The sequence below is a fragment of the Olea europaea genome, chromosome 10, assembly GCF_002742605.1.
Source record: "Olea europaea var. sylvestris chromosome 10, O_europaea_v1, whole genome shotgun sequence".
Taxonomy (NCBI): domain Eukaryota; kingdom Viridiplantae; phylum Streptophyta; class Magnoliopsida; order Lamiales; family Oleaceae; genus Olea; species Olea europaea.
In genome coordinates this window covers 8,947,597-8,975,521 of record NC_036246.1, presented here as the reverse complement: position 1 = coordinate 8,975,521, position 27,925 = coordinate 8,947,597, and the positions used below count along the sequence as shown (strand labels likewise).

Genomic DNA, 27,925 nt, shown 5'->3' with positions numbered 1-27,925 from the left:
TTCTTCTATTTTTATCGGTAAATATAAATATCATTGATAAAAAATGTTCATATATAAGTACACCGAGCGTACCCGGGCAAAATAGAAACCAATGTAAATATCATTGATCAAAACAGAGAGAGTGTTTTCTTTATATTTAGAGAGAGAGGTTAGGCTTATAAGTCTATAAAAGTTATGAAAATATTGTTATAGAGATGATTGTGGTCAAACTTCAAAGTTTCCCATATGGAGTATAGTTGTCAACAAGATCTAAAAATGGACCCTGATGGGAGTTGGTGATATTTTGAAACCAAATCACTCGAATATTTTACTTTGTCAACAAATTCCTAATCATCCTCTAAATCAAATACTAATTGGGATTAACAAGAAAGCAAGAGGGGTTAAAATTAAAATATTCAATTTTTATTTTCCTGAAATGAACTTATATAATGATGCTGTTTGATTAAAAGCAAGGGATTTCGAAAAAAGCAAAATGTAATCATCATCCTGGACAAAATTCTTGAATTATAATTCAATAATTAGAACAAGTCAGCCTCATTATGCCCACAAGTTGGCATTCTTTGTTACTATGAAAATTCGGAACTTACAATGATAGTAGTTCAAAATCTTATGTTACTTAATGTTTTTTATATTATAATCGATGTCGAATAATACCCTTAACGGCTACCTTAGTATTCTTTTCTAGATGGATTAAATGTATTCCATTTCTTGTTTCCTGTGAGATGTGAGACGATATGCTTTATATAAGGGGATGATTTGATAGAAGTTTTGGCAAATATTGATAAAAATTAATGAAATGTTTGGTTGAAAATTTGATATCCTATTAAATGTATAGTTAAAACTAATTTTTAATTTTGATCTTAATTTATTAACAAATAATAAACTTTTCCAAACAAGCGCAAAGTAGGGTTTACCTTCAAAAAAGAAATTCAATAATTAGGCTAAACTTTGACATTGGTGCAAGAGGAATTGGTAACCATACCTCTTAGAAAAATGAAAAAAGGTGCATCCCATTGTCAAGGAATCTTAGATATTATGGTCCATAAGAACATGTTAGGTCATAAATTAAAGATTCCAATGAACAAATTTTCAACAGAAAGCTGGAAAGTCATGAAAAATAATAGAAAATATTAATGTCTGAATTGTCGAGTAGAACAGTCAACAAGATCAAGTCTAATGAACTTGCTTCCACTAGGTAAACAGCTCATGTTTGAATAATTTGTGTACACACTGTGATTGGATTTGAATCAACCTGGTTTGAATACAAAATGTTTGGAACATGGTTGCTTCTTAAAATAAAGAATATAACATCCAGATCCAAGTTTGAAAGCATCCAATATCACGAGATTATACCGTTAAATATAATTATCAATATTTCTAATGATCGATTAAATAATTCATCCAACCTAGACCGGTAATAGAGCCTTACTATTGAACAGGTTTGGTTCAGGAACAGATGTGTCTCGCTCCATTGAACTAGCAAAAAGCGTCATGACATCCTAAAGTTCTTGTTCTAACAATTGTGCTCTGATGACGAAGCGAATTTAAAATTCTTGAAACAAGACAAAAGTTAAAAACTCAAAGATTTTGTTAGGCCCCATTTGTTTCTCATTTTTGGAAGAATAAGAATGAAAAATATAATCGTTACGGATTCCACAAGAGATAAAAATTCAAATTTGGTGACTTGATGTGATGAATAACGAACATATTTTTCATTTTAATGAAGAAATAATGAGAACTAAACAAGGGCTTAGAATAGAATTGACGAATGAAAAATGTAAGAAACATTTGTTAATATAGACAATAAATAATTGTCTAATCTTATCAATTTGAGGAAACTAAACAATGTTAATTAAGGGTGCGATTGTTACCCATTATTTGAAAAGAATGTATTATGAAATAGTGATTGATGTTGAAATATATGATTAAAAAAGAAGTAAAAGTTTTTGATTTACATGTAACATTATTTTAATAAAGAATGTGTGGCTAAAAATAAATACTGTAAAAAAAATAATAGAAAAGAATGAGAGAGAATGGATAACAAACGGGCTTAAGGAAAGAAAACTAAAATCCTAATGTTAAAGAAAACAAAATTCTATTATGATAAAAACTAATTTCTTACCTATATACATTAAAATTGTCCTATATCATATTCAGTGATATGAACCCAACTCTAATCTTTATGATACTTGAATATAAAGATATTTGAATACACTCTCAATATGCTTATGGAAGATGATGTACTACTAAAGAGAAAAATTTCGGGTATTTACTTATTTGATGCACTTGTCTCTCCAATATCCTAAATGTATAGCCATTCATTTGCATCACATTGTCATGCAATGTTCATCACAAATGACATCCTCGGCATTCGTGGAGTGGGTGTTGAGGCATATATATGAATAAGAAAAAACACTTGAATGCTGAAGCATACTAATAGTCAAATGGTAATAAACAAGACATAAATTTCACATACTAATTTTTCTGACGAGAATCATATTTGGGTTCCTAAAAGAACTGATAACTACAACTTAACATACTGTAGTAAAATCGTATTACAGCAAAAGAAACCATCTTAAATGCATAGAGAGGTTAAGATTTACATTAGCATTACCGCTTCCATCTGATCTCCACACATGCCGGGCACTCTTACCAACCCTACTATAAAATTCCTGCCACTCTGGACCAAACATTAAGGCTAAATCAATCAGCTAGAGCTAATGTACAAGATAATCTGTGCAACCTAATCAGAAAATTGTACCAGTAACCTAAGCTAGGTGGTGGGTTTTACACAATATATGATTGATATGGGTGAACTTAAGTTGCAGTAGGCATGAAGGTGTCATCCCCCAACAAAGCTTTGACCTCAAGGTCGATTAGATCATCATCAAAATCAACATCTGGATTGTTCAAGATTGTATCATAATTGGCCTGCAGGGAAAATCAAGATCATATCAAATTTTACACAGTTCCATCAACGAGAAGCAATAAATTTTATTTTAGCAAAATTGTTGGTAATTAAGTTAAAAAGTGCAATATGTGGACAGTCTGAGACATAATTTAGGTCAAATATGTTCACTTAAGGAGTGGTGTGTTTAAGGTATAATATGGGATAATCCGTCTGCTGCAACAATAAAAGTAGACTGTGTAGTTGTAAAGTATGGTGTCACTCAAGTGAACCATTTCATCAGCTAAAGCCATAGCCCAAATGGTATCTATTTTGTTGCATCAAGTACATCCCATATGTACAGTCCAAATATCACTTTTCCCACCATGTGCGGTCTTGAAAGTATCACACTCTAATTTAATGGAAAAAAAAATTTTCATCACCATATGGATTCACAAATTTCCGGGATCAAAGTTTCCATACAAGGACGCAAGAGTTAGTATCACTTACAAAAAATTAAGATTTAAGACGCTCATTCAGCACTGATAAGTTATAAAATAGTCCTACCTTTGTTTCCTGCATTTCTGAGACAACATTGAGCAATCTGCGGTACTGGTCTCGAGCCTCTGGGTACTGAACCATGGATTTCACCCTAGCCAGGGCTTTCTGCAATCTTTCCTCTGTTTGCTTTCTACCTTCTTTTAAGAAATCATAGTCATCCTCCTTTGGTTCTGTCACTTGCATGCTAGTACCTGCAGTAAGTGCTTCAGGTTTGAATGAACTCAATCCTCTTCCTTTCCTTCGCCAGCGCAAAATGACCTTATCCAGTATTCCTACCGACCAGATTATCTTTTTGTAGTTCTTCCTCACCTGGTGTCCTCTCACATGGGCCTTTTAAGAAATGCCAAATTTCAGAATATGGGAATTGAAAATTAAATGGACAATTAACAACTGAAACACATAAGAAGCATGCAACCACATTCTTCTTGATAACGTACAAGATAGAGCACCAGACCTGAATTTTAATAATTCGTTGTCGAATCAACAAATACTCCTTTCTGCCTTTCCAACTGCGGAATTTATTTTGTATTGATATTGCAGCAGAATGCATTGGTTCATCATGTCGCCCTGTTTTCTTGCCTTTTACAGATAGAAGTGAAAGCACACGCTCATCTGACATTCCAAATTCACCGTCCCCATACTCTTTTGTCTGCTTTCTCTGAAATGACTGTACTCTGAAGACTTGATGAATGCGCGCTGCAGCTTGAGTTGCATTACGAACAGCAGCTAATGAATCTTTTAATGACAGTCCATGGGGCAAGTCACCGTAACCAACTAAAGTTGCAGTGCGCTCAGATACTGTTTCTACAGCTTTTTCTTCATTATTACCCTCCTTTGAATTCTTCAGGTCAAGTGAAACAAGGTGCTCACTCAGGGCAGACTCTGCAAGATAACCAGCAATTCCTTTGTGTCCATTGCAGGATGCTAAGTCTGCAGGAGTTCTTCCAGAAGGACATTTGGGGGTGGGATCCGTCAATGCTCCAGGAGCTGCACCTATAGAGATGAGGAAAGCCACCATGCGCTCTCTAAAATTGCAATTGTTGGAGCAAAAGAAAAAGATAAGATTCATCAACGCATATTTGGACTTAAATATCAGGATTACAATTAGAAGACAGATGAAACAGGACACCATACTTGCTAAACATGAACACTATAGCCTCTGAAAACATTATACAATATGGTATCTCCTTATTGCAAGCACGCACAAAAAGAAAACAAAATTTTGATGTAGAATAAGCATACATGTCAAAAGAGAAGAAACGAGTTATGGGAGCAAGGAATCCAACATAAAACACCATTAAAGTAAAATTCCATGACTCCTACCTGCCATAATATGCTGCCCAGTGAAGTGCAGTCCATCCATTTGCATCCCGAAAATTGACACTAACACCTGCAGCTATTGTGGGTTGTATAGACCATTCGTACCCCAAAGCAGCTGCAAAATGCAGAACACCTTGACCACCCTCATCTAATGTATTAGGCCCTTTCCCACCTTCAGCAACCTTCTGGAGAAGCCAGTAATATAACTTCTCCTTTAAAAGCTTTTGCAACAGCCGGTCTTGTACCCTGTCCGCTGAAAATTCATCCTGCGTAGTGAGATTTAACATTTGTTCCCACTCATTGTCATCTTTCAGCAATGAACTGATTTTACTGCACAAATCATTTTCCGCTGCCCCCTTCTGGACAGAAGTTTGTACAGATCCAAGAGACAATAATTTCCCAAATCTCATATGAAGAGCAGTTTCACTGGAGATTATGCTTCCTGCATCTGCAATATCTACTACTTGAACATCAGTAGTTCGGAATTCAAATTCTCGTACTTCGCTGCATGCTAGCCTGTTAGAACATGTCACATAGAACGGAACCCTTCCAGTCTTTTGTGAGAGTATGCGGCAGCAAAGAACGCCATCTGCTATAATCTCTGCAGGAACTTCCAGTTCACCAAACATGCATGCCCATTTATACTTCTCCACCTCTTTATGACTCCTTAAGAATTTTCCCATAATAACCACCTGAAAGCGAAACATAAGAAAGAATATAATATACTCATTATTTTGTGAAGTAATACTGCAGTATGAGCTGATACATATAAGCAACTGAATCAGCCTTAGACTAGAGTATTTGATCAATTAACCTTAATTTCTGACCCAGCGTAGGCCCAGTTCGGTGAGAATTCATCTATGCTAAAGAGCTGGTCTTGGGAGAGAGAGGGGCCTAGAATATAGTTATCCAGTGGCACTTGAGCAGAAATACCAGAATCATCACCTCCACCTTCAACTCCAACTGTCTCCCAGGAGGGCCCAGAACCAGGTTGCATTTGTGACTCAGTAACATCTCCAAGTTCATTACTCATCCAACGGTCAAAGCTGTCGAGCTTTTTCAGACCTTCTCTCATAAGCCCGTCCAAGCAAGGTTGTCTCAAGGCTGGATTCTTGGCATTGTCATCTACATTTAGGTTGCCATAGGACTGAGATTTTAGAGAAATTCCTAGTTCAGCAGACATATCCTGCTTTCGATGATCACTATGCATAGGTTGTGTACTATGATTGGCTGGATATGTATTGCAAGGCCCCACGGTATTGTGCAGCTTCTCATTATTAACATTATGCATCTCGCTGTATGGATCATATCTGGAATTCTCATGCAACTTCTGATCCATGGACCACTTCAATCCACGTACAAAATCAAATTCAGAAGTCAGATTAATTTCAAAGTCAGGATAAAAATGGAAAAGAAACTGTTTATAACATTATGTGCATAAGATGTAATGTAGAAGCTCAATGTCACAACATGATATATATCACTTCATTTTTTATTGACATAGAAAAATACAAGTATTTCTAGCTGCAGTTAATCATACAACTCAAAAGCACAAAATTTTACGATTAAAGAAATACGTGAACTAGACTGAAAAACTTCTACAGGATAAGATGAGAATTGCTGAGGCCACTTCAAAAAACTAGAATACTGTAGGAAGAAACCTTCCTTCTGTACTAGTGTTTCAACTATTGTTTCAGGGACAGGCAAACAGGTGTTTAAACATGAGTTTTTGACTTCTAAAGACCACATAACAGCTACCATACTGGGGAACCATCTTAAGCAAAGGTTAAAACTACTAAAACTGTTTTTCATCTATTAAGAAAACTCGTCCTACCCATGCACCCATAGAACTCCAAGGTCCATTCTCAAGTTTCAATATTAAACATCTATTCGTACCATGTCAAAGAGGATCAAGGAAAAGCCAGTGGATAGAGGGATCTAATCCTAACATGGCACACTCAAGCTATAATGTTTGCATCTGCTGCAATGCTATGCCTATCGATTATGGTACATAGAAAATGTAACAGTAACATCAACCTGTACCTGCCACTCTTCTAAGCCATTGGAATGGATTCCAAACTCTTGGCTCTCTTCTAAGCCATTGGAATGGATTCCAAACTCTTGGCTTTTACCCATGGCATTAGAAACAACTTGCCCCAACAATTCATTTTCTTGTCCAAGCATCATGCCAATCGAACTTTGTGCTGAAGAAAGAGGTGGCTGAAAATTGACGGCTTGGTAACCATCAATACTGCTTTCCACATCATTTTCCCAAGATTGGAAACCAAGGTCACTGTGGAGTTCATATGTCAAACCATTATCCATGGAGTTTTTATCTTTTTCTCTTTGTGTAATTGATTCAGAACTTGCACTAGTAACAGCTGAGAATTGTCCTTGATAATTATCTGCAGAAATACTGAATCATTACAAATACAAAATCGCTTTGATAATATTCAACTATGCAAAAGTACAAACATAATACTCCACCATCCATAATTGGATGAATGTGTAACTTTAACTATCACAGTAAAATAGATGTCTTTATGGTACGTGATTTAGTAATAATGTTTTATTTTTTGATATGAAAGCTCATGCAGTGTGATTTTGATAATATTTAACTATGTAAAAGTACAAACATAATACTCCGCTGTCCATAATTGGATGAATGTCTAACTTTAACTATCACAGTAAAATAGATGCTTTTATGGTACATACTTTAGTATTAATATTTTATTTTTTGATATGCAAGAACATGCAATAATAAACTTGAATTACTCCTTTTTGGCCTTAAGTTCAATATCCACTGCTACATCTTTTGTGTCCAAAAATTTTGAACTAAAGCGTAAAAATGATATGGCTACAGAAATGGTCCAGTTAACCATGAAAGTGAACTCATCTATCGGTTAATGCTGCGGCCGGAAAAAAAAGAGGATGACACATTACCTGATATAGGGACATCAAAATAAGGAAATGATCCATCTCTAATCTTCTGTACCATGGGTTGCTGCACATTGTCAAAAGACTGGAATCCTGGACTTTGTTTGAAACAATACACTGCAAATACAAATTTTTTTTGAGGATGACTATGAAAATAAATGATTTTTTAGAGTAACTCATTTACAGAAAACAAAAAATAAAAGTGAAATCTTCAATGCAGCTTCATGGATTGTAATACAGGATAGTGAAAAAGTGAGAAATGCCAGCAAGTAAACCTGATTCAGCATCTTCAAACTCGGAAGCATGAGCACTGTTAAGGCTAGCTGAATCCGTAACTTGCGAGGTTCCTTCATAGCTATATGGTTGGAATTCTGAAGATACAAAACTGCCAACCTCAGAGTTGGGTAAATTTTCTCTAGGTTCTTGGGAATCAGGAATAACTTCGGACTCCCTAATGCGATTGAAATTCGTTCTGTTTGCCTGCAAGGAAACAAATATTTCAGGAAGTTCATAAAACATTGCAGCTGCCCCAAAATACCAAAGATGCCATATACTAATATTCAGAGTAAGAAATGTACATTAAGACATAGATTAAAGTCAAGGCCAGGAATGCCTTCACAAAACCAAATTATAGTTCGCTATAAGTATTTTTTTAAATAACATAATCCTCAGATTATAGGATGCACATAATTTAGCTCAAAGTAGATTTTAAGGATATATTAACTTTCTTGCACTTTAAGCCAAGAGGTGATAACATAAAGATCAACTTTTTTGATAAGATGTGCTAATACAGCTGTTATAATGAGCTGATCTGACAAGGCAGAAAGGACCATTACCTTTACCTCCCTGTAGTGAACAAGAACTATGTGAGACAACTCCCTGAAGCAGAAATCAGCAATTAAAAGAAATCAGATTCCTTCAAATAAGATGAAAATAAGAAGAAGGCATAAAAAATTGAACCCAAGTACTGTGATGCTACAAGGCCACTTTCTTCATTATCCTAATCTAGCAGACAACGCAATTCTAGTATTTTACTACATCCAGTTGCCAGACAAATTTAATAAAAGAGCAGGTGAGCAAATCCACATATATGATCAACAAACCCTGACATAGAACCAGAGCTAATTTAAACTAAACTGTTATAGAAAAAATATATCGATTAGATCATAACTACATTAAAAGGAATAAAACCTCAACGGGGTCGTGTTTGTATAGGCTTTACCAGGAATCTTCAGAGAAAGAATTAACTGATTTAGTGATTTACAACGAGTCCTCAAATTTAGTAGAAATAAATTGGCTAAGGATTCCTAAAATAACGAATTACTATGCATGCAATTTCTAATATCTAATAAACTATAATTACTAAATCAATAATAAATAGTGTTCTGTCTAAATCCTTATTTTCAATTTTTCCTCATAGTTTCCTTTCATTAAACTAAAATTCTCCTCCAGTGAATTATAAGATTGTGCTATGCAACCTAGTAGAAAAAGCACGAAGATCTAGAGCAACAAAAGTCATGTAAACAGCCTGCTCTTATAGTGATGTAGTAACACAAGGAACACCAAGTATGAACTAATACCAAATAACACCTTCCAAAAATTTAAGCCTATGTTTTTTACTGAAACCAAGGAAGCCAAAAGTGGATAAAAAACACGAAGATTTTGTACTATATCATAGAGTTTCAAGAGCTCTTCAACAGTCCATCTGCAATATCTACAGTAAGGGGATGTTCAAAAAAAAATTAATGATTCAACCTACTGCGATAATGTTTGATTTAGCTCTGCCTATAAAGTCAATTGATGTAGAATAAGAGCTAATCTAAATCAATCTACTACTACAATCAATCTGAAGAGAAAAATATATCAGTGTAATTGACAGTACATCAAGGTACCAATATCCTAGTTATGACCTCATTTATATAAGCCATACACAAAACAAAAGAAATAAAATAATCGACTAGGGATCATAACATAAAAATGGAAAACAACTAAAACAAAGAGAATTCTCAAAATGAGGAAAATAAAGTAAAATAAAAATTCCAATATTAATAAATAATAATAAATGGTAGATCAGCTTTTAATTTAAGTCCACCCACAAGACAAAGGAAAGAAGGCCAGTATCTTTGGACATTTATTTGGAAAAAAAATTCACTATAGAGGATTAAAAAATTTCCCACAGTCAAGACTTATATTGTTCAACATGTCAATGATTCAGTAAATGGCAGAAAATTGTCAAACTAATTGAACCGAACAGCTTTAGAAAGTTGGAAAAGTAAACTTTTCAAATCATTGGATGTTCAGCAGTCCTCTTGACCGAAATATCAAGATCAGAAAAGCTTGAGAATGGAAAGTAGAACAGCTACTTGATTTGTTATGTCTTTTTATCTGATCATCACAAATTGATAGTTACAATTTTTTTCACATTATGAAACTTAATAAAACCAGACTTACTCTTCAAGCAGCCAATAGCTGCGCCTTTGAAAAGTTTGGTCCTCTTCTCCATGGGCATAGTAGCAATGTAACACATCAATACTTCCAGCCTGAAAAGATATATGCTCCAGATATATTATTATGGAAGCATCAACATAGTTTACAATAAGAATGACTTCTTATATCTGATTTAGCTTTTATTTTTTAGAACAGATTTTTCTGATATGTTAGAAAGGTCATCACTTCTAAAGAAACATTTTAGGTTTTTCCCAGTAAAATGAAAAATCATAAGCTGGGCAATGTCAGTTGGCACCTACCTTGAGCCTTTCATGAGCCTCCTTCACGGTTTTTCCATCTTTCTTCTTCCTCCAGTTATGGCCATCCTTTCGGAAGTATCGTAGCACCTTGCGGTCAAAAAGAAAGAGCGAACCACCTGAATGGGACATTATATCAAAATAATATGCTCAAATCAGAATCAACTACAAAGAAACAATACTGAAAAAGCTTCATGAAGCCCTTTTAGGTTATTTGAAGAAAAACATATACAGGATTGGATGAAGACAGACATCTTTCAACAATGTTGTGCAGTTCTAAGTTTAAACATCCATTGCTCATAGACAAACACGAACAGAACGACAGAGAGGTGCATCTGACAGAAAAGTCATCCTAAGTTATTGAGTATAGTTGAAGACAAAATATGACAACACTGTAAAACGAACAAACTAGAAGCGAACCACCACAACAACTATAGTATGAGCAGAAATTGAACAAAGCTGCAAAGAAAGATTTGATACTGAATAAATGGTCATCTTTCAATTTTTTTGACCTTTAAAAATTTCGTCACATGTGATAATTTCGTTGCAAACTTACCCAATGCCATACTTTCATGTCATGCAAAAGAATCAGATCAGATATTCGTGAATAAAGTGCCAAACGTCTATTACTTTGAATCCAGTAAACCTTCAAAGTTAAGAATCCTACAGGTTATCACTAACTATTGGTATTAAAAAGAATTGCTACACGTTTATAGCATATGTGACGACAACTAAAAGTTACAATTCTAAAGGCGAAAGGGAGATGTCAATGCATTCATACCGCCGACAAAAGTCATCTCAAATGGACCATTATTAAGTTAACAGGGCACTAAAAGTCTTACTTGGGGGTCTATTAGGGGGCTCAGGAGAAAGGCAAAATTTTTCGTAATTTCGAAGAATTTCACAAATTTCAGCAGGACGCAGCCACCGATGTTGTGCTTCCTGGAGTATCTGATCAATATCTGCATTAAACTAGGAACTCAGTTAATTGACATAACACGAGTTTTCCTACAGAGAAAGAATATCAAGAAAGCAGAGACTGTAGAAGCCATCATTTCCCAACTTATACCACAGCTTATCCATTTTAAAGGTATATTCGTAATCCTTCATGATAGATGAAAAAAATAATAATAATAAAAAAATAAAAAAAACAAAGAGAGTTCAGGTGTTAAGCCCATCAACTAATGGTTTTCAATTATCATGAGATTCTGCATATCCCTTGAATGGTTCATCCCTCATTATGACGACTTAGAAAGAGATTCGCAGCACACAAATATTGAAGGCAGTTTAGAGCATGTTTTGTGCAATAACAACGTTTTAGGAGCAACGCAAAGTAGTGCCTAACTATGAAAACGAAAAAAAATGATCTACCAACAAAATGTTAGTGCTACAATATACATAAAATGAGACTCAAGTTAGACAGGGAAATCAACATCTAACACGAGGCCATTGAAAAGTTAAGAACTGATAATTATCATGAATCAATGATAAGAAAACAAGTGTAGCAAGTGCTACAAAGAGAACAGATTTAAGGCGTAAACATTATAACTATCTTAAAAGAGTTAATTTCAATGAAGACGTTCAAGAATGAACTGGGTTTACCCACCATGGAATATTTTCTGAATCCAATCAGGTGGATGCTATTGTATAAAATAGAATGTGGCAAAAGAAACATGGATTGCATTCTTATAAGCAAAAAAGATCAAAATGCTTTTTCATCCTTTCGCGGTGATTTATTCTTTGGTATATTTTTCTAACAAGGCTGGACAGTCCCCTCTCACTCTAAAGCTGAACTCTTCAGAAATTTCCTCTTATTATTATTATTATTATTATTATTATTATTATTATTATTATTATTATTATTATTATTATTATTATTATTATTATTATGGTTTTATGCTAATTATTTTGCACACCTAATTTCAATTCATATAAATAGATTCGTTGACAAGATGCTCTTTGCCTTAAAATCAGGCATATTCCTTAAGCTTGAGAATTTTATAAAGGCACATGTCTCTATACATCTTGTCCTCAAACAATTCCTACTTAAAATCAGGCATATTCCTTAAGCTTGAGAATTTTATAAAGGCACATGTCTCTACACACCTGTTTCTAGGTTTAGATACACGTCTGTATATAAATAAATCTAAAAGCGCATACACTGACTTTTGAAAATAAAAGCTCAACTCAGCCATAATAATAATAATAATAATCAAAAAAAATAACAGAAAAAAAAATCCGTAATAAACAGTTTGAAAGGAGAAGCATGAAAGAGGAATCACCTAATTGAGCATTGAGCGAGTAGCGCCAACTCTCCGCCATCTCTCGTCAATCAGAAGCCGTTTTCTCAAATCTCGTTAATTCTTCAATCTTACAAAGATTCGTATCTACAGTTCGTTCATAGCAGATCAAAAATTATCTTAAAAAATCCGAAGCTCGCTGCTGATAATCCACTGATTCACTTAGCTTCTACAGTCCAAAATCGAGACAAAAAATATCCAAAGCGATGACGGAACAGACAGAAATTGATCGAGATCAAGCACGGAAAGTTGCACAAATAATCGAGAGCATCAAAGAGGAGGGAATAAAAAAGGATAAAAGAGTGAAAAATAGAAAGGGGGAAAACAAGGAAGTAACGAAGAATGTGAGTATTTTGGGGGAACGACTGTGGAAGACAGTTAACAAGTTCAGACGGTGACAGGTTAACTTTGTGTGACGTAAGAATGTCGATTTTTTTACGTAATTTATAGGTATTGAGTTCAACAGGTTTGATTATTAAAACCTCGATCTGTAATGGAGTAATATCTCGAAAAAGAATATTTCAATTTTTAATTCAAATACTATATTTTTTTATTATACTAAATCCCTTATTGATTTGGTTAAAAATATTTCGGTAAAAAAAAAAATGATGACTTATATGATCCAAAAATTGATTAAAAAAATGTGAATCCTTTAAAATATGAAGTTAAAAATGAACTGAAAAAAAAATTAATTTTAAGAAATTGGGACCAAATAGTGACTAAATCTATATATTGATATATTTCTTCTTTTTTCTCCCCCGCCCTGCCCAGAATGGGGAAAAAGAACCCGTTCGGGCGACCAACTTGCTCCGTAAAGGAAAAAAATTAAAAATAATTTTATTTCTAAATAAGTTATCCATTAAAAATTTATTTTAAATTTATATTTTATTCTCTAATAATAATATAACTCGAAAATTTTAAAAATTTAAAAAAATAAAATTAAACAGGTAAAAAATTGCCACACCCATGCACGCGCCCAATCTAAGGCAAGGCGGGGAGAGGGCGCCCCGTTCCGTTGCCATCCCTAAATTCGAGTAGTATATATTTATTTTTTACATTTTTATCTTTCAAAATTTAAACCAAAAAAAAAAAAAGCAAGTAGAAGAAAAAACAAGAGAAAATATAATTACAAAAAAGTCACTAAAGCAAGCAAAAAAAAAAAAAAAAAAAAATTTCTCCAAAATTTTTCTAAAGTGTTAATCTTAGGACTTGTCCAATAGTGATTTTGAGAATTGATTTTTTGACCATTAGAGAGAAAAATGTATCCTACCTATAAGAGAAAAAGTCAAAAATGACGTTTGAAATAGTAAAATAATGGTCAAAATTTGATTTTTTGGGGAGAAAATCAATACCAAATATGCACTTAATTTTCATTTGCTAGTGATATATTTTTGTATTTGGATAAACAAATAGCCAACTAGTGATAAAAGTTTTTCTCTTATTTGTAGTACTAGAGGCCAATCAAATTTAGTGCTTATTTGATGAAAAATTATTAAAAATTTATCAATTTTTAACAAGTCAAACTTCAAATTTAACCACACATTTTTTAAGATCCACAAACTTAGTGAAACTTTTCACTCACATCATCATAGCTGGTGTTAAGCACTAATCTATATGACAATTACATGATATTAAATGATAGATTTATTTAAATGCAAAGTCACATTGGTCATTTAATTGAATATATAGAATATAGTCACCTAAATTGGTGTTCTAACATTACTAACGTTAGATAACATTAGTCTTCTATAATAGGCTAATAGCACCATATAACATTATTTGTCTAAACTAATATCTATATGATCAAATTTATTTAACAAACTAGCAAAATCAGCATCATTAATCAACTTAGATTATCATAAAATGACCTTCGATTTCACAATTTCGCAAATAATTGCGTCTTTTTGATCCTCGCTTTGCAGGGTTGTCTTTAAAAATATATATAAACTTTCACTTAAATAGTAAAGTTTTTGGGAAAAAAATAATGATCTTTAATAATAAACACTGAACACAAATCCCAGATTATCACTGTGATTCAAGAGTGACTTGTTCTTTGGATTGCTCATTGGCAAATCCCAAATGGACAACTTTGGTTTCATTTTTATATTTTGTGAAGAGGAAAATTAGTGAGTTCCCATTTCATCATTGACCTAGTCTTCTTAAGTCACTTTCCATCAACATTATCTTCAACTTTGACTTTAACAAAAAAAATGAACTTCCATTCTTTTCAATTCATACCTCAATTTTTAACAAAATGTTTCTCATATTGTTTAATTAATTCATATCTCATGGGATGTGTCATATTTCACCTTATCGTCCTTTTTTGTCGTCTCTCTTTATGTCACTAATCATGTCTACTATTGACAAGTCTTTGTTAAATAATAACAAAAACTGTGCTATAATTGTTGTACGTGCTTAATCTAAAATAGAATTTGTATTTTAAGGAAAAAAAATATTATTATTAGATGTTTTTGAAATTACTTAAATTTTTTACACTACTTATAATGAATTTGTAAGACGGCTTTGAGCAATTCAAAAGTTTAATGGTAATAAAATTTTAGTGGACGTGCATATAGAAGGAAGAAAGAGTAACTCTTTAGTGAAAAGAAAATTGTTGAAGTGGACAGTGGAGGAGAGAGAACATGAGACAAGTAGAGAAAAGAAAGAGGTTGTCAGTTCAAGTCCTCTCATGATCATTGAGGTGAATATCCGACTGTAAATTTCAGGACCTCATGGGATCAGTCGAGGTAGACGTAAATTGATCCGAACACCCACAGTCATTAAAAAATAAATTAATAAAGAGAGAGAGGTTGCACGAATATCATATGCTAATACAATTATTTGTCAAGGCATTTTATTTGTAAATCCCGATGGAAAATCATGAATTCAACACGATTTAACAAAGGATTATGTACTTTAACATTCTACTAAATGTTTCAAGTGCAAAACTTTTTTCTGTATCAGTAAGCAAAATCAACAAAGCAAAGAAAGGGGTGGGTATTAAACTAAAAATTGGAAACGTGCATGAAGGTACAACAAAGATGTGGTACTACTTCCTCCACCTAATAAGACTTGAAGCACACTGGGAATTAATTGAAAGCCACTTCTCCGAGCTTAGCAAATTTCCAAAATCATGTCAAGAAGGGACACGATTCTAGAAGCATGGGTTGATTTGGCAGCCCTAAACAGTTGAGCTGGGTTAATTAAACTCAATTGGCACAGCAGAACCAGATGAAAATTGAGTGGGCCAGATCGCCATAATTGTCAAAAGCTTTCGGTATGACTTGAAACAGGGAAAAATGAGATATATAACCTACTTTTTTTATGTTGCATTGCTTCCAGGCAATGGATACATACAGATATGGGCATAGAATTTTAAGAACATAAAATAATTCAAAGTAGTTTTCGGCTAAAACCTTAAAAATGTATAGTCTGACCTATCTAAATTAATATGATCATTCGAACTATAATTTATTGATAAGGGAAGGTTATTAATTTGTAGAATGACTATTTAAGAAAATTATTTTATGTGTATTTGCTAGTGTCCAAAAACTTGCAACTCTTACCTGTCAACTTCTCCATCACCAAATGCCTGTTAATGCCCTTTTAAATATAGAACATGTGCAACGAATTGTTCATGAGAAAATATCAATGAAGATCTTATAGTAGCTAGTTACATGGTCACTAGACCATCGTGCAGAGAAAGTCGAAGAAGATATGGATGATGACTCCCCTTTGTCCAACAAAATTAAAACTTAGGTGCCCTTCGCACATGTGTTTCTCTTGATCTTTCAGATCCATATTGTAGCTCATAAGGTATTTCAAGATATGTAATTTAAGATCAAAACAATTGAGAAGAAACATGCTAGTCTAGATAGATGTTTGTCTAAGGAACTTGATTTTGCTAATTAGTTTATTCATATTTTGTAGTAATTATTAGATAAAAAAAATATTAAAATATACCTATAGAATGCAGTTGATTCATGATATTTGATTAAATACAAGAGATTATTAATTATTGGGTAATATTTTATGGCAGCAAGACTATAATTTACAAAAGAGTAATGTTATTCAGAACCATTGATATTAAGCACCAATTTAGATTACAACTGCATGCAGGCCGATCTTGTGATTTTTGGAGCTTGAGGTGAACTTCATAAATTTAGCCTCCCAAAATTATAGTATGCATGCAAAATTTGTAAGTGTATTATGGAACTACTTGTGAACTTAAAATTTAATAGTAAAATAACAAACAAAATGTATTCTACAACAAGATTATATTATAATCAGATAACAAATTCAACAATGTTCCAAATGGTAGTTAAATACTATTCACCTTGCAGTTTTAGAGGCAAGAATATTAATCAAATTTGAATAATTTAGCTGTTCAATCATTCTTTCTCAATTGATAACATAGTGAATCCATTCAATCTTTCTTGTGACATAGTTGATCGAAGATAAATCTTGATCAACTTCAATTTGAAGAAACTTTTTCCTACAAATGCAACCATAATCGGTATAGCGAGCAAAATTTTGTAAACTATATTAGCATTTGGAAAACAATCATCCAATGTCTTAAAAAATTATAACACTTCAATTGCTCTCGTTGATGCACTTGTTATATAGTCTCAAGATATGTAAATTCGAATATCAATCATCTCCATTAATGTTCGAACATTCATTATTTTCTAGATACTTCTCAAGATTTGTATAAGACTTAGACAAACTAGAAAAAGTTGCACGCATTAACCTATTCAAATTAAGCAAAAATTCAAATGTCACTTCATATTATTTAAATTGTTCAAATCGAGTCTTTAGAGAAGGTATAGTTTGATCAATTATAAAAAGGAAGTATTCAACTCTAAAAGACTCTTCAACTGATTGCTTTACATCATCTTTCATAAAATTGGTTCTTTCTTCTAATTATATGTTTTTTTTCTTGAAATACTGTTTCAGTTTTCATTTCACTTGCCTTTTTTGCCTTTTCATCCATGGCAATAGCAAATCCAATATTGCTATAATCTTCGAGAAATTAAACAAATACTTAAAAAATTTGATAGCACCATCAATATTCTTGTTTTTGCTGCTGAAAATTAATAAATTAACGATAAATAAATAAATAAGAATGAACGGAAATGGCGCCAAACCGTTATGGGCCATAAAATCTACCTTTGGCAATAAGGCAGGGGCAATACCATAAGCAACCACATAAAAAATTCAAGAGATATGAAAAAATTGTCATAGCATAAGGAATCTTACCATAAAAAACAACAATATTGGCCAAAGGGAGGGGGTGGGGGGGTTCTAAAGAGATAGAAGATGAGAATGACTATAAGACTGGACGGTTTTGTGGAAATCAAATTGTCCAGAACAACCAAATCCAGTGCGAAATCGACATATAAAGTCATTTTTAAATAAATAAATTTGATACTACCTTTGTGATGAACTAGTTGAGTAGAAGTCACTACAACACGAGTTTGAGAAACCCTAATCCACTTGTCCCCTTCTATTGAGTTTGTGTGATGACTAATAACAAAAATGACATTACTAACCTCAAATCAACTAAACCTTATCCCATATAAGTCCAAGTCAGCAAAAAGGATAGAATTTACCTATTTCTCATAAATTTTTAGGACATAAGGGAAACATTTTCCAACATAATCCCATATTTGACCGGTCATCATAGGAATAAAAATAGAGTCTTCGCCCCCCTCCCCGGGGCATAACTTAATGGTACAAAGGACAGGAGTGAGGTAATTTCAGCAGTGAGGGTTTGATTCCTGAGATAAGGAATTTGACTCTTTGTAGGCACTAGTGTACAGGCAAACTCTTATTCCCTGACTTGGTCGAACACATCCCGCGATTTACCTCCCTTACGATACTCCAGAGGCAGGGTGGTGGGTGCCCTCAAGATTGGGTTCAACCTTTTTTTTTTTTTTTTTTTTAAAGAGTCTCTCTGGTACGTGGTTCATCAAAAAGGGCACCTCTCTAGAGAATTATTACGACCTAACTCTTCAGAATCAAGTTATTTTAGTAAGAGAGAAATGATGAGGAATTAAAGATAAGAATAAAGATACTATTTATATAGAATTTTAAAATACAGTTTCATCTAAGTTATGTTGATTAGGAATGGACTATATTTGTTTTGATATTTGACAAGGTTTTCATTTATATTACATTGATATTGAATTAAAGATTTCCTCCCCCAAATTCTACTTCTCCTCTCTCTATTTCTCTTTTCATGTTACATTCTACATCAACTTCTTCGTATTGACCTGATTTATGATTCCATTGGAAGTAAGTACAATCAATGATTGAGGGATGTGTGATTTTGTACATACAAAGAAACGTGCAGAAGAAGATTAGAAGTATCATTTTTAATAATTGGTGAAAATTAAAGGCGAGGGTGGATTCAATATGGCTAATTTGGATTTTAGAACATCTCTTCAGTGGGAAATTGGGTTATGGAATTCCAGTTAGAATGCAGTTCTCTCTTGGATAATCAAAGAGGAAATACTGCCATGAAGGGTCCACTGTTTGTTTATGGAGGATTCTCGAGAAGAAAATAATTCCTTTTCCATCCCATTTCCTCGTTTACATTATCTAACTTCATTACATATTGCTTCAATACCTAGCTTTGCTGTTTTCGGCACTCTCGATCATCGGCAAATGGAGGATCCTCTTTTAACACGATTTACTTCATTCATTTCACCCCAGCTGATGTGCCAGATTTCTATCATGCTCAAACAAAATATCCCGAGGATATGGAATGACCTTCTCCTACCATTTCACCGTTGTTGTACTCGAGGATATGGCCTCCTTGGGTATGTCAAAGTCAAGGATATGCAATCATGTGGTATGGATATTCTGCGATGGACATTCTCCGGATAGGCGGTCCTCGGGTAGTATAGCCTCTTAACGGCCCACGATAGTTGCTATTGACCTAATAGGACTCCATGCACTTGGGACTTCAACCTTACCCTAATACACCAACACTTGACCCCCACAAGGACTCCATCTTAAACACGCCACTATGATACAATTGCAGCATCAGTCTAACTAATTTATCTAACATGACTTTATTGGATAAAAACATTCACCCAGTTCAAATTCTAATAGGGATGTACTACCTACCCTTATATATACAAAGCATTGGATCATTGTCCAAGTACCTTTTTCATTATTTCCAATTTATAGCCTTACGCACAAATTCCCTTTCTGACCTAAGCGTTGGAGGGATGACGAGAACACACATCGTTGCCTTTGTTTCAAGTACCGAAAGACTACGATCGTACTCATTCACTGTCCTCAAGCTCAGGATATTAGCGGATGCAAATTTTTGGTGACATCACTGGCCATCTCCATTTCTTTTGGGTTCTTGATAGATCTGGTGTATGCTAATGCAAATATTTCTTTTTCAATTACCTATTTCATTTCTAAACTCCATTTCCTTTTCCTCTGTATTCTTTTTTACGGAACACTGAAGAACCTTCTAAAGGTGATTGGCATGAAGGTGATTGGCATTCGCATGAACATTGATTCTTAGAAATTTACCACTCATTACCAGATACAGATGCAAAGAACTCGATTTTTTGGTACAAAAGCTGTTGGAAATTTATTTAAATATGCACGGCGGTATTTAAATAATATTTCAATTCCCACCAAAAATTTGCTTTGTGTTTAAATAAAAACTGTGATAAAATTATACCTTTGTTGAATTCTGCAATCCACAGTTGTCCAATTATTCAGCCTCCAATGGAAATCCACAGAGTGAACAAAATTGGTAGAACCAGAGTTTTTTCTTTTCTTGTGATAGTAAGAACATGAAATTTTTCTCTAAATTTTCAAACCCTAATAACTTATTTATATAAGCTCAAACAGAATTAGTCTGTTCCTTAAACTCAACTTGGTCTAATATTTATTAAATCCAATTAATTGAATTTTGTCCATGAATTAATTAATCCAATTAATTAATTATCCAATACTTGTTAATTAATTCATTGATAAATCTCATTATTCTAGTTCTCCTTTTATGTGTGACACATTAGGTTCCCAATCACGATACCTAATAATGTGAATTATTATTTTGATCTAATCAAAATCGATAAATTAAAATATTTCTTTTTAATTTATCACCAATTCACATTCGTCATCCCAAATTGACATCTAATAATGTATCGGGACAATACATGTAGCGAAAAATGTCATGTAGTATGACAAAACTAAATTTGTTCGTTCACCGTGAAACTATAATCCCTTCGTCAATATGATCTGATCAATTACGAGATATGAAAGTGTGTTAATTTCGATTATCGATCATATCTTTCATTCCGTTATTAAATCAATACAAATAGAAAACTCCTTTTTCAACTTATGAGTACACATTGACCAATGATTTCATTATCAGCTTAACTGAATGAAATATAGATCATAATCTCTTACTATCTAAAATTGACGAATTCTTTATTGGCCATTCACAACCTTCATATGATTTTTGACATATCCGAAGATGCCGTATTAGTGGCCCTTGACAGAGCTACATCCAACATCACCAAAGTATGACTGACCTCATATAAGACACTATGATGACCTCAAATCAAAGGACCAATTTTACTACCGAACGTTAGAGATTAACCACTGACATTCAGATAGTTCTCCATGTGAAATTTTCAGGGTATCTCCAATGTTTTGTTCTATAACAAAACATTTATACGGTCATTTAAGTGTCATCACACTTTAACTTGTGTGATCAGTTACTTACTTCACAAATAAAAAATGTCACACGTGATAGTCTATCCATAATAACGATATCCGTATCTCATTATTACTTACGACTACGAATTATTTTAGATTCAATCATTTGCAATTTGTATATGATAAAACTCTTTGTGATTAACAAATTACTAAAATTTAAATCTACGGACTCTATTATTTAATTTAATTGAATATTAATTAAATAATAGATCTGTCATAAAATTGCATTGATTATATATTAAAAGTGTTTTTGTCCAAATTTGATTGGACCAGGACATAATACTTACAGAAACGAGACATGCTCATGTGAAGGAAACTAGTAAAGAGTGTGTTTGATGGAGATTAAAATTAGATTTTTAGTATATTTTCATAGGAATTTTTGAAATGTGTGTTTGAAAAATTGTGAGATCCATGAACTATATGATTAATATTAATTGTTTGATTTTGATTTAAATTAAAATCTAAGTCAAACAGGGGCAAGTTTAGGTATACAATGGAACTAATCCCCGATCCTATGTGATATGATTGGTCTATAGAAAGAAACTAGTAAATTTAGCTATAAATCTTCTAATGATAGGGAAATTTAAGTTGCAGTAGGCATGAAGTGTCATCCTCCAACAAAGCTTCAAGGTCGATTAGATCATCAAAATCGACATCTGGATTGTTCAAGACCCCACCACAATTGGCCTACAGGGAAAATCAAGAAGATCAAATAAAATTTACACACAGTTCAAATATGTTCATGGACAAAATACTTATAGCTAAAACCATAACAGTGTATATTCTCGAAGCATGAAGATAAATATCACAGTTATTTGGAGATCATAAGATAATTGTTGCCAACCAGTGACAAGAAACCCTCTTGTCGGCACCCTCTTCATTGCATGCTCGTGGGTCGTACTTAAGAGTGCAAGGCATCAATTACCCGGCACTGAAATAAGTGGTTCACCTGAAGCCCTCCAGAGAAGTCTTGGGCTGTGGGATATTGACTTTTCACCCTTGACAAGGGGTAACAAAACTACCCTATGAATATTTTTTTTCCCCATTTTTCCACAGCAGTTGTGGAAATCTGGAGGAGTCAACTTAAGGAGTGGTATGTTTAAGGTATAATTTGGGATAATCGGTTTACTGTAACAATAATAGTATACCTACGTAGTTAGTAGTAATTCTTAAATGAACGAGTAGCATCAACTTTCTAAGAGCAAGGCCTGCGGAGTCGGAAGAAATATGTCTGGAATGTAAAGTGTGGTGTGTCACTCAAGTGCACCATTTCATCAGCTAAAGCCATAGCCCAAACTGTATCTATTTTTTTGCATCAAGTACACCGCTATGTACAGTCCAAATATCATTTTCCCCACTATGTGTGGTCTTAAAAAGTATCACAGTGTAATGAAAAAACCTATGTTTAAATTTTCATCACCATATGGACACAAATCTACGCTGTCGCAAGAGTTATCATTTTCAAAAAGTTAAGATGGTCGTTCAACACTGATAAGTTATAAAATAGGCCTAACTTCAATTCTGAAACAACATTGAGCAATCTGCGGTACCGATCTGGAGCCTCTGGGTACTGAATCAGTGTCTTTTGCACTGTTTCCTCCATTTGATTTCTACCTTCTTTTAAGAAATCATAGTCATCCTTCTTAGGTTGTGTTACTTGCATGCTAGTACCTGCAGTAAGTGCTACAGGTTTGAATGAACTCAATCCTCTTCCTTTCCTTCGCCAGTGCAAAATGACCTTATCCAGTATTCTTACTGACCGAATTATCTTTTTGTAGGTCTTCCTCACCTGGCGTCCTCTCACATGGGCCTTTTATAAGAAATGCCAAAATTTAGAATTGGGAATTGAAAATTTCATCTACAATAAACAACTGAAACATATAAGAAGCATGGAAGCAAATTCTTCTTTATAACATATGAGATAGAGCCCCAAACCTGAATTTTAATATTTCATTTTTGAATCAACAAATACTCCATTCTGCCTTTCCAACTGCGGAATTTATTTTGCATTGATAGCGCAGCAGCATGCATTAGTTCATCATGTTCATCTGACATTCCAAATTCACCATCCCTAGACTCTTGTCTTGTGTCTTCTTTCTTTGAAATGACTGTACTCTGAAGACTTGATGAATGCGAGCTACAACTTGAGTTGCATTGCAAAAAGCAGCCAATGGATCTTTCAATGAAGTCTATGGGGCAAGTCACCATAACCAACTAAAGTTGCAGTGAGCTCAGATACCATTCCTACAACTTTTTCTTCACTACTACCATCCTTCGAATTCTTGAGGTCAAGTGAAACAATGTGGTCACTCAGGGTAGACTCTACAAGATTACCAGCAATTCCTTTCTGTCCATTGCAGGACTAAGTTTGCTGGAGTTCTTCCAGAAAGACATTCGGGGTGGTATCCGTCAATGCTCCAGGAGCTACACATATAGAGATGAGGAAAGCCACTATGTGCTCTCTAAAATTGCAGTAGTTGTGAGCAAAAGACTCGGATAAGATTCGTTAACAAATATAAGTGGACTTAAAATATCAAGGATTCCAATAAGAAGACAGAAAAACCAGGACCCCTATTTTATACTTGCTAAACATGAACACTATAGCCTCTGAAACATTTATACAGTATGGCATCTCCTTATTGCAAGCACACACAAAAAGAACACAACTTATTGATGTAAAATAAGCACGTGTCAAAAGAGAAGAAATGAGTTCTGGGAGCAAGACGTAAAACATCATTAAATTAATGCCTGCCATAATATGCTGCCGAATGAAGTGCAGTCCATCCATTTGTATCCTGAAAATCGACGCCAACACCTACAACTATTGTGGGTTGTGTAGTCCAGTCATACGAGTCATTGCAAAATGCAGAACACCTTGACTACCCTTATTTAATATATTAGGGCCTCTCCCACCTTCAGCAAACCTTCTGGAGAAGCCAGTAATATAACTTCTCCTTTAAAAGCTTTTGCAATGACCGGTCTTGTACACTGTCCTCTGAAAATCCATCCTGCACAGTGAGATTTAACATTTGTCCCCACTCATTTTCATCTTTCAGCAATGAACTAATTTTACCGCACAAATAAATTTTCGCTGCCCCCTTCTGGGTAAAAGTTTGGATGGATCCAAGAGACAATAATTTCCCTAATCTCATAAGAAGAACAGTTTCACCAAAGATTACGCTTCCTACATCTGCAATATCTACTACTTGAACGTCAGTAGTTCGGAATTCAGATTCAAATTCTCGTACTTCGCTGCATGCTAGTCTGTTAGAACGTGTCACATAAAACAGATCTTGATGTAGGATAAAAAAGAGGGCAGCAAGAAATGGGGAAGAAACTGGAGAGAATGGGGAGAGAAATTGGAGAAGAAGCAGAAATTCAGGAAAAAATGAGAAGGGAGAGGTAGGAGATGCCAAAACCAATCTCAATTCATCATAATCATCAACTATTCCAATTTTATGACAAACTAGATTTAAATAGAAAAACAAAACCCTAACGAGAATGGGCATGGACGAAACCCTTTATACAATCCCAATTATATAATAACAGTCAAAAACATATATAAAGTCCAACTAGAAAAATAAATAAAATGGATGATGTCCTCATTAACTCTCATGGGGTGGAAGAAAAACTCGACTCTTTTGAGTGGTTGAATACCACGGGGGATGATCTTTCTGACGAACCAAATATCGAAACTCAACAAATGATGACAACACCATTTGCAAATTATCCCCAAGCATATGATTTGACCAAGATGAACTAGGTAAAGGAAGATCTTGCTGACTCTTATAAAGTTCCAATAAATCTGGATCACATTGTTGAAATCTCTTTTTGGGGATCCATGTACTATCAGAATCAAGTCGATCCACCTAACGAACAAGAAAGTATTGAATCTCTTTATCATTGGTCAACACAACCTCATCATCTAAAATAACATCAATCTTATCTTTGTGTGTTGTGATAAGTGGTATTGGAGTTGACATAGCAAAAGATTCAGTGTAGGAATTATCGTGTGGAGATAGAAAATGATCATCAGAGGGATTAAAATAGCTTTTATAAGCAACGAAATCTTTAACAGTTAAAATAGCATGGTGGCCAAAATGTAATAAAAGATCAATGACACATGTATTTGAACCAGCATGCTTTAAAACTTTAATAAGACCAGCACTATAGGCTTGTAATATAATTCCAAAGTTACATAAAGATGTATACTTGGAATTAATTCATTTTGACAAGTACAAATTATGCATGTCTGGCACAATGACCAAATCTTCTTTTGCTTGAAAAAGAAGAAAGGTCAGCATAATTACTGGTCTAATGTATAGTGATGCATATGGATTCATGTCAATCAATGTCAGGTAATGTTTCTTTTATTTCATCAATGATCAAGTATACTTGATGAAAATTCAAACATGAAACTCTTGAAAAGTTCAAGGGATTCACACTAGAATTAGAGAAACAAAGAGGTAAAGATACCTTCACATTAAGATTCGATCAAGTGAGAGTATCTTAAAGATAAAATTTAGATTATCTAAGAGAGAATGAGATTCTCGTACAGTGGACTCCTTCATATACACTGCAGCAAGGTTTGTGTATCTAAAAGGAGGAATCGTTAATTATTACATATAATGCGATTAATAACAAGCCATGCAAATTTCTCAAAATGATTTTGAGGTCACGCATTGATTGCAGTGTGCAACACACTAAACCATGTCCCATCTAAATTGGTTAACAGAACTTCATACGAGTTATGGAAAGACAATAGTCCCAATTTATCTTATATGAAAGATTGGGATCATGACGCTTATTTGAAGCGCCTTAAATCAGATAAGTTTGAGACCGAATCCGATAAATACATATCTGTGTGATATTCAAATGAGACATTTGAATATAAATTCTATTATCATGAAGAAAGTCTTCGTCTCACGGCACATCGTCTTCTTAGAGAAAATGTTTACTCTAGGAGAGGACAGTGGGAGTATAATAGAATTTTGAAAGAGTTCAAGAGTTCACAAATATAGTTAACCAAGTAGATAAATTCGAGTTTGATCCCATATCTGATATGTGACATACTTTGGATCAGGAAGTAAAGACTCCTGAGGACATGACAGCTCTATGTGAATCTAGTAGGATCACTCGACCTTCAAGAAGGTGCAAATTCATGATCATTAATCAGGTATTAGTGATCAAGGATAATGAACCTTCTAGTTGCAACAAAATAAAGTCAAGTGTTGACTTAAAAGAGACAGCATGAGGCTACGATACTCGAGATGAACTTGGCGTATGTGAACAAGGTTTGGACCTTGGTTAAGCCTCCTGATGGAATAAAACCCATAAGGTTTTGTAAATAGTTTACAAGGAAAATGTCGATATGGAAGTGGATATCCATATATACAAAGCAAGGCTAGAAGCAAAGGTTAAGTGTTGACCTTGGTAAAACTTTTCTCCTGTGACCTTGCTGAAGTCCATTCGGATTTTATTTGCAACAGTTGTATATCGTAACTAAAGGTTAAGATAAGTCTCTATGGAGCTGAAATCTTCGATTTGATGAAAAAGTCAAAGCGTTTGATTTTATCAAATTTGAAGACGAATTGTGTATTTACAAGAAGATAGTGGGAGCATTGTCGTGTTCCTAATAATATAGAAAATGATATCTCTATGTTTCAATCGTTGAAATAATGGTTGTTAAAGGATTTATTCATAAACGAAATGGGATAAGCAACTTGATTTATAGAGGTAGATCTAGAAGATTGCTTAACTCATCTCAATTTACATAGATGAAATCTTGAGAAGATTTCATATGGAAAAACTGGTTTACTCTTAAGCGGTATGTTGGAAAGGTTCCAAACGTGAAGCAACCGTTGATTCAATAGTAAAAACCTAATACATGGATACTTCAGAAGTAGCAAAGAGTTGCAATATGGATCATGATGTTCATAAATGAACTTGGAGTAGTTCCTGATATTGTTGATCACATACAATAGTATTGTGATAACAATGGAGCCATTGTGAAAGCAAAGGAACTAAGGTCTCATCAATGATCCAAACATGTATTAAGGCGGTATAATCTTATTAGAGAGATAATACATAGAAATGACGCAAAGAGAAGAACAAATTTTCACATTTAATAATATTGCAGATCCACTGACAAAGAGTTGTCGTAGTATAAACATGATCGTCATGTAGACTTATGATATTTGATACATAAGTGATTGGATCTAGTGCAAGTGGGAGTTTGTAAGTATTATACCCAAGGTCCAATCAACTTTGGACATAAATACTTTTATATATAATTAATAAAATTAAATGGCAGATCTATTATTTAATTAATAGACAATTAAATAAATAATAGAGTCCGTAGATTCAAATATTTGTAATTTGTTAACCACAAGGAGTTGTGATTGTGAGATACAAATTACATC

The 27,925-nt window shown here is 33.8% G+C and overlaps 2 protein-coding genes and 1 pseudogene across 3 annotated transcripts; all 3 read right to left on the bottom strand.

Annotated features, from left to right (window-relative positions):
- Positions 1-2,434: 2,434 nt before the first annotated feature.
- LOC111401151 (calmodulin-binding transcription activator 3-like) lies at positions 2,435-13,090 on the bottom strand. Of its 2 annotated transcripts, XM_023028752.1 has the most exons (14): positions 12,732-13,089; positions 11,292-11,411; positions 10,453-10,568; positions 10,157-10,245; positions 8,542-8,584; positions 8,158-8,185; positions 7,981-8,076; positions 7,712-7,822; positions 6,812-7,173; positions 5,583-6,113; positions 4,772-5,460; positions 3,903-4,473; positions 3,455-3,778; positions 2,435-2,931 (listed from the first exon to the last, which is right to left on the bottom strand). In XM_023028752.1, exons 1-14 carry the CDS (start codon positions 12,769-12,771, stop codon positions 2,818-2,820), a joined length of 3,234 nt encoding a protein of 1,077 aa, XP_022884520.1. In that variant the 5' UTR covers positions 12,772-13,089; the 3' UTR covers positions 2,435-2,817. The 2 variants fall into 2 exon arrangements, with proteins under 2 accessions (XP_022884520.1, XP_022884519.1); XM_023028751.1 differs by having other exon boundaries at positions 7,981-8,185; positions 12,732-13,090.
- Positions 13,091-17,150: 4,060 nt separating this feature from the next.
- LOC111400262 lies at positions 17,151-17,651 on the bottom strand. Its single transcript, XM_023027682.1, has 2 exons — positions 17,542-17,651; positions 17,151-17,265 (listed from the first exon to the last, which is right to left on the bottom strand). Exons 1-2 carry the CDS (start codon positions 17,649-17,651, stop codon positions 17,151-17,153), a joined length of 225 nt encoding a protein of 74 aa, XP_022883450.1.
- A 4,769-nt stretch (positions 17,652-22,420) lies between these two features.
- The window catches only part of LOC111400261, a 9,225-nt pseudogene continuing 3,720 nt past the window's right edge, over positions 22,421-27,925 (bottom strand).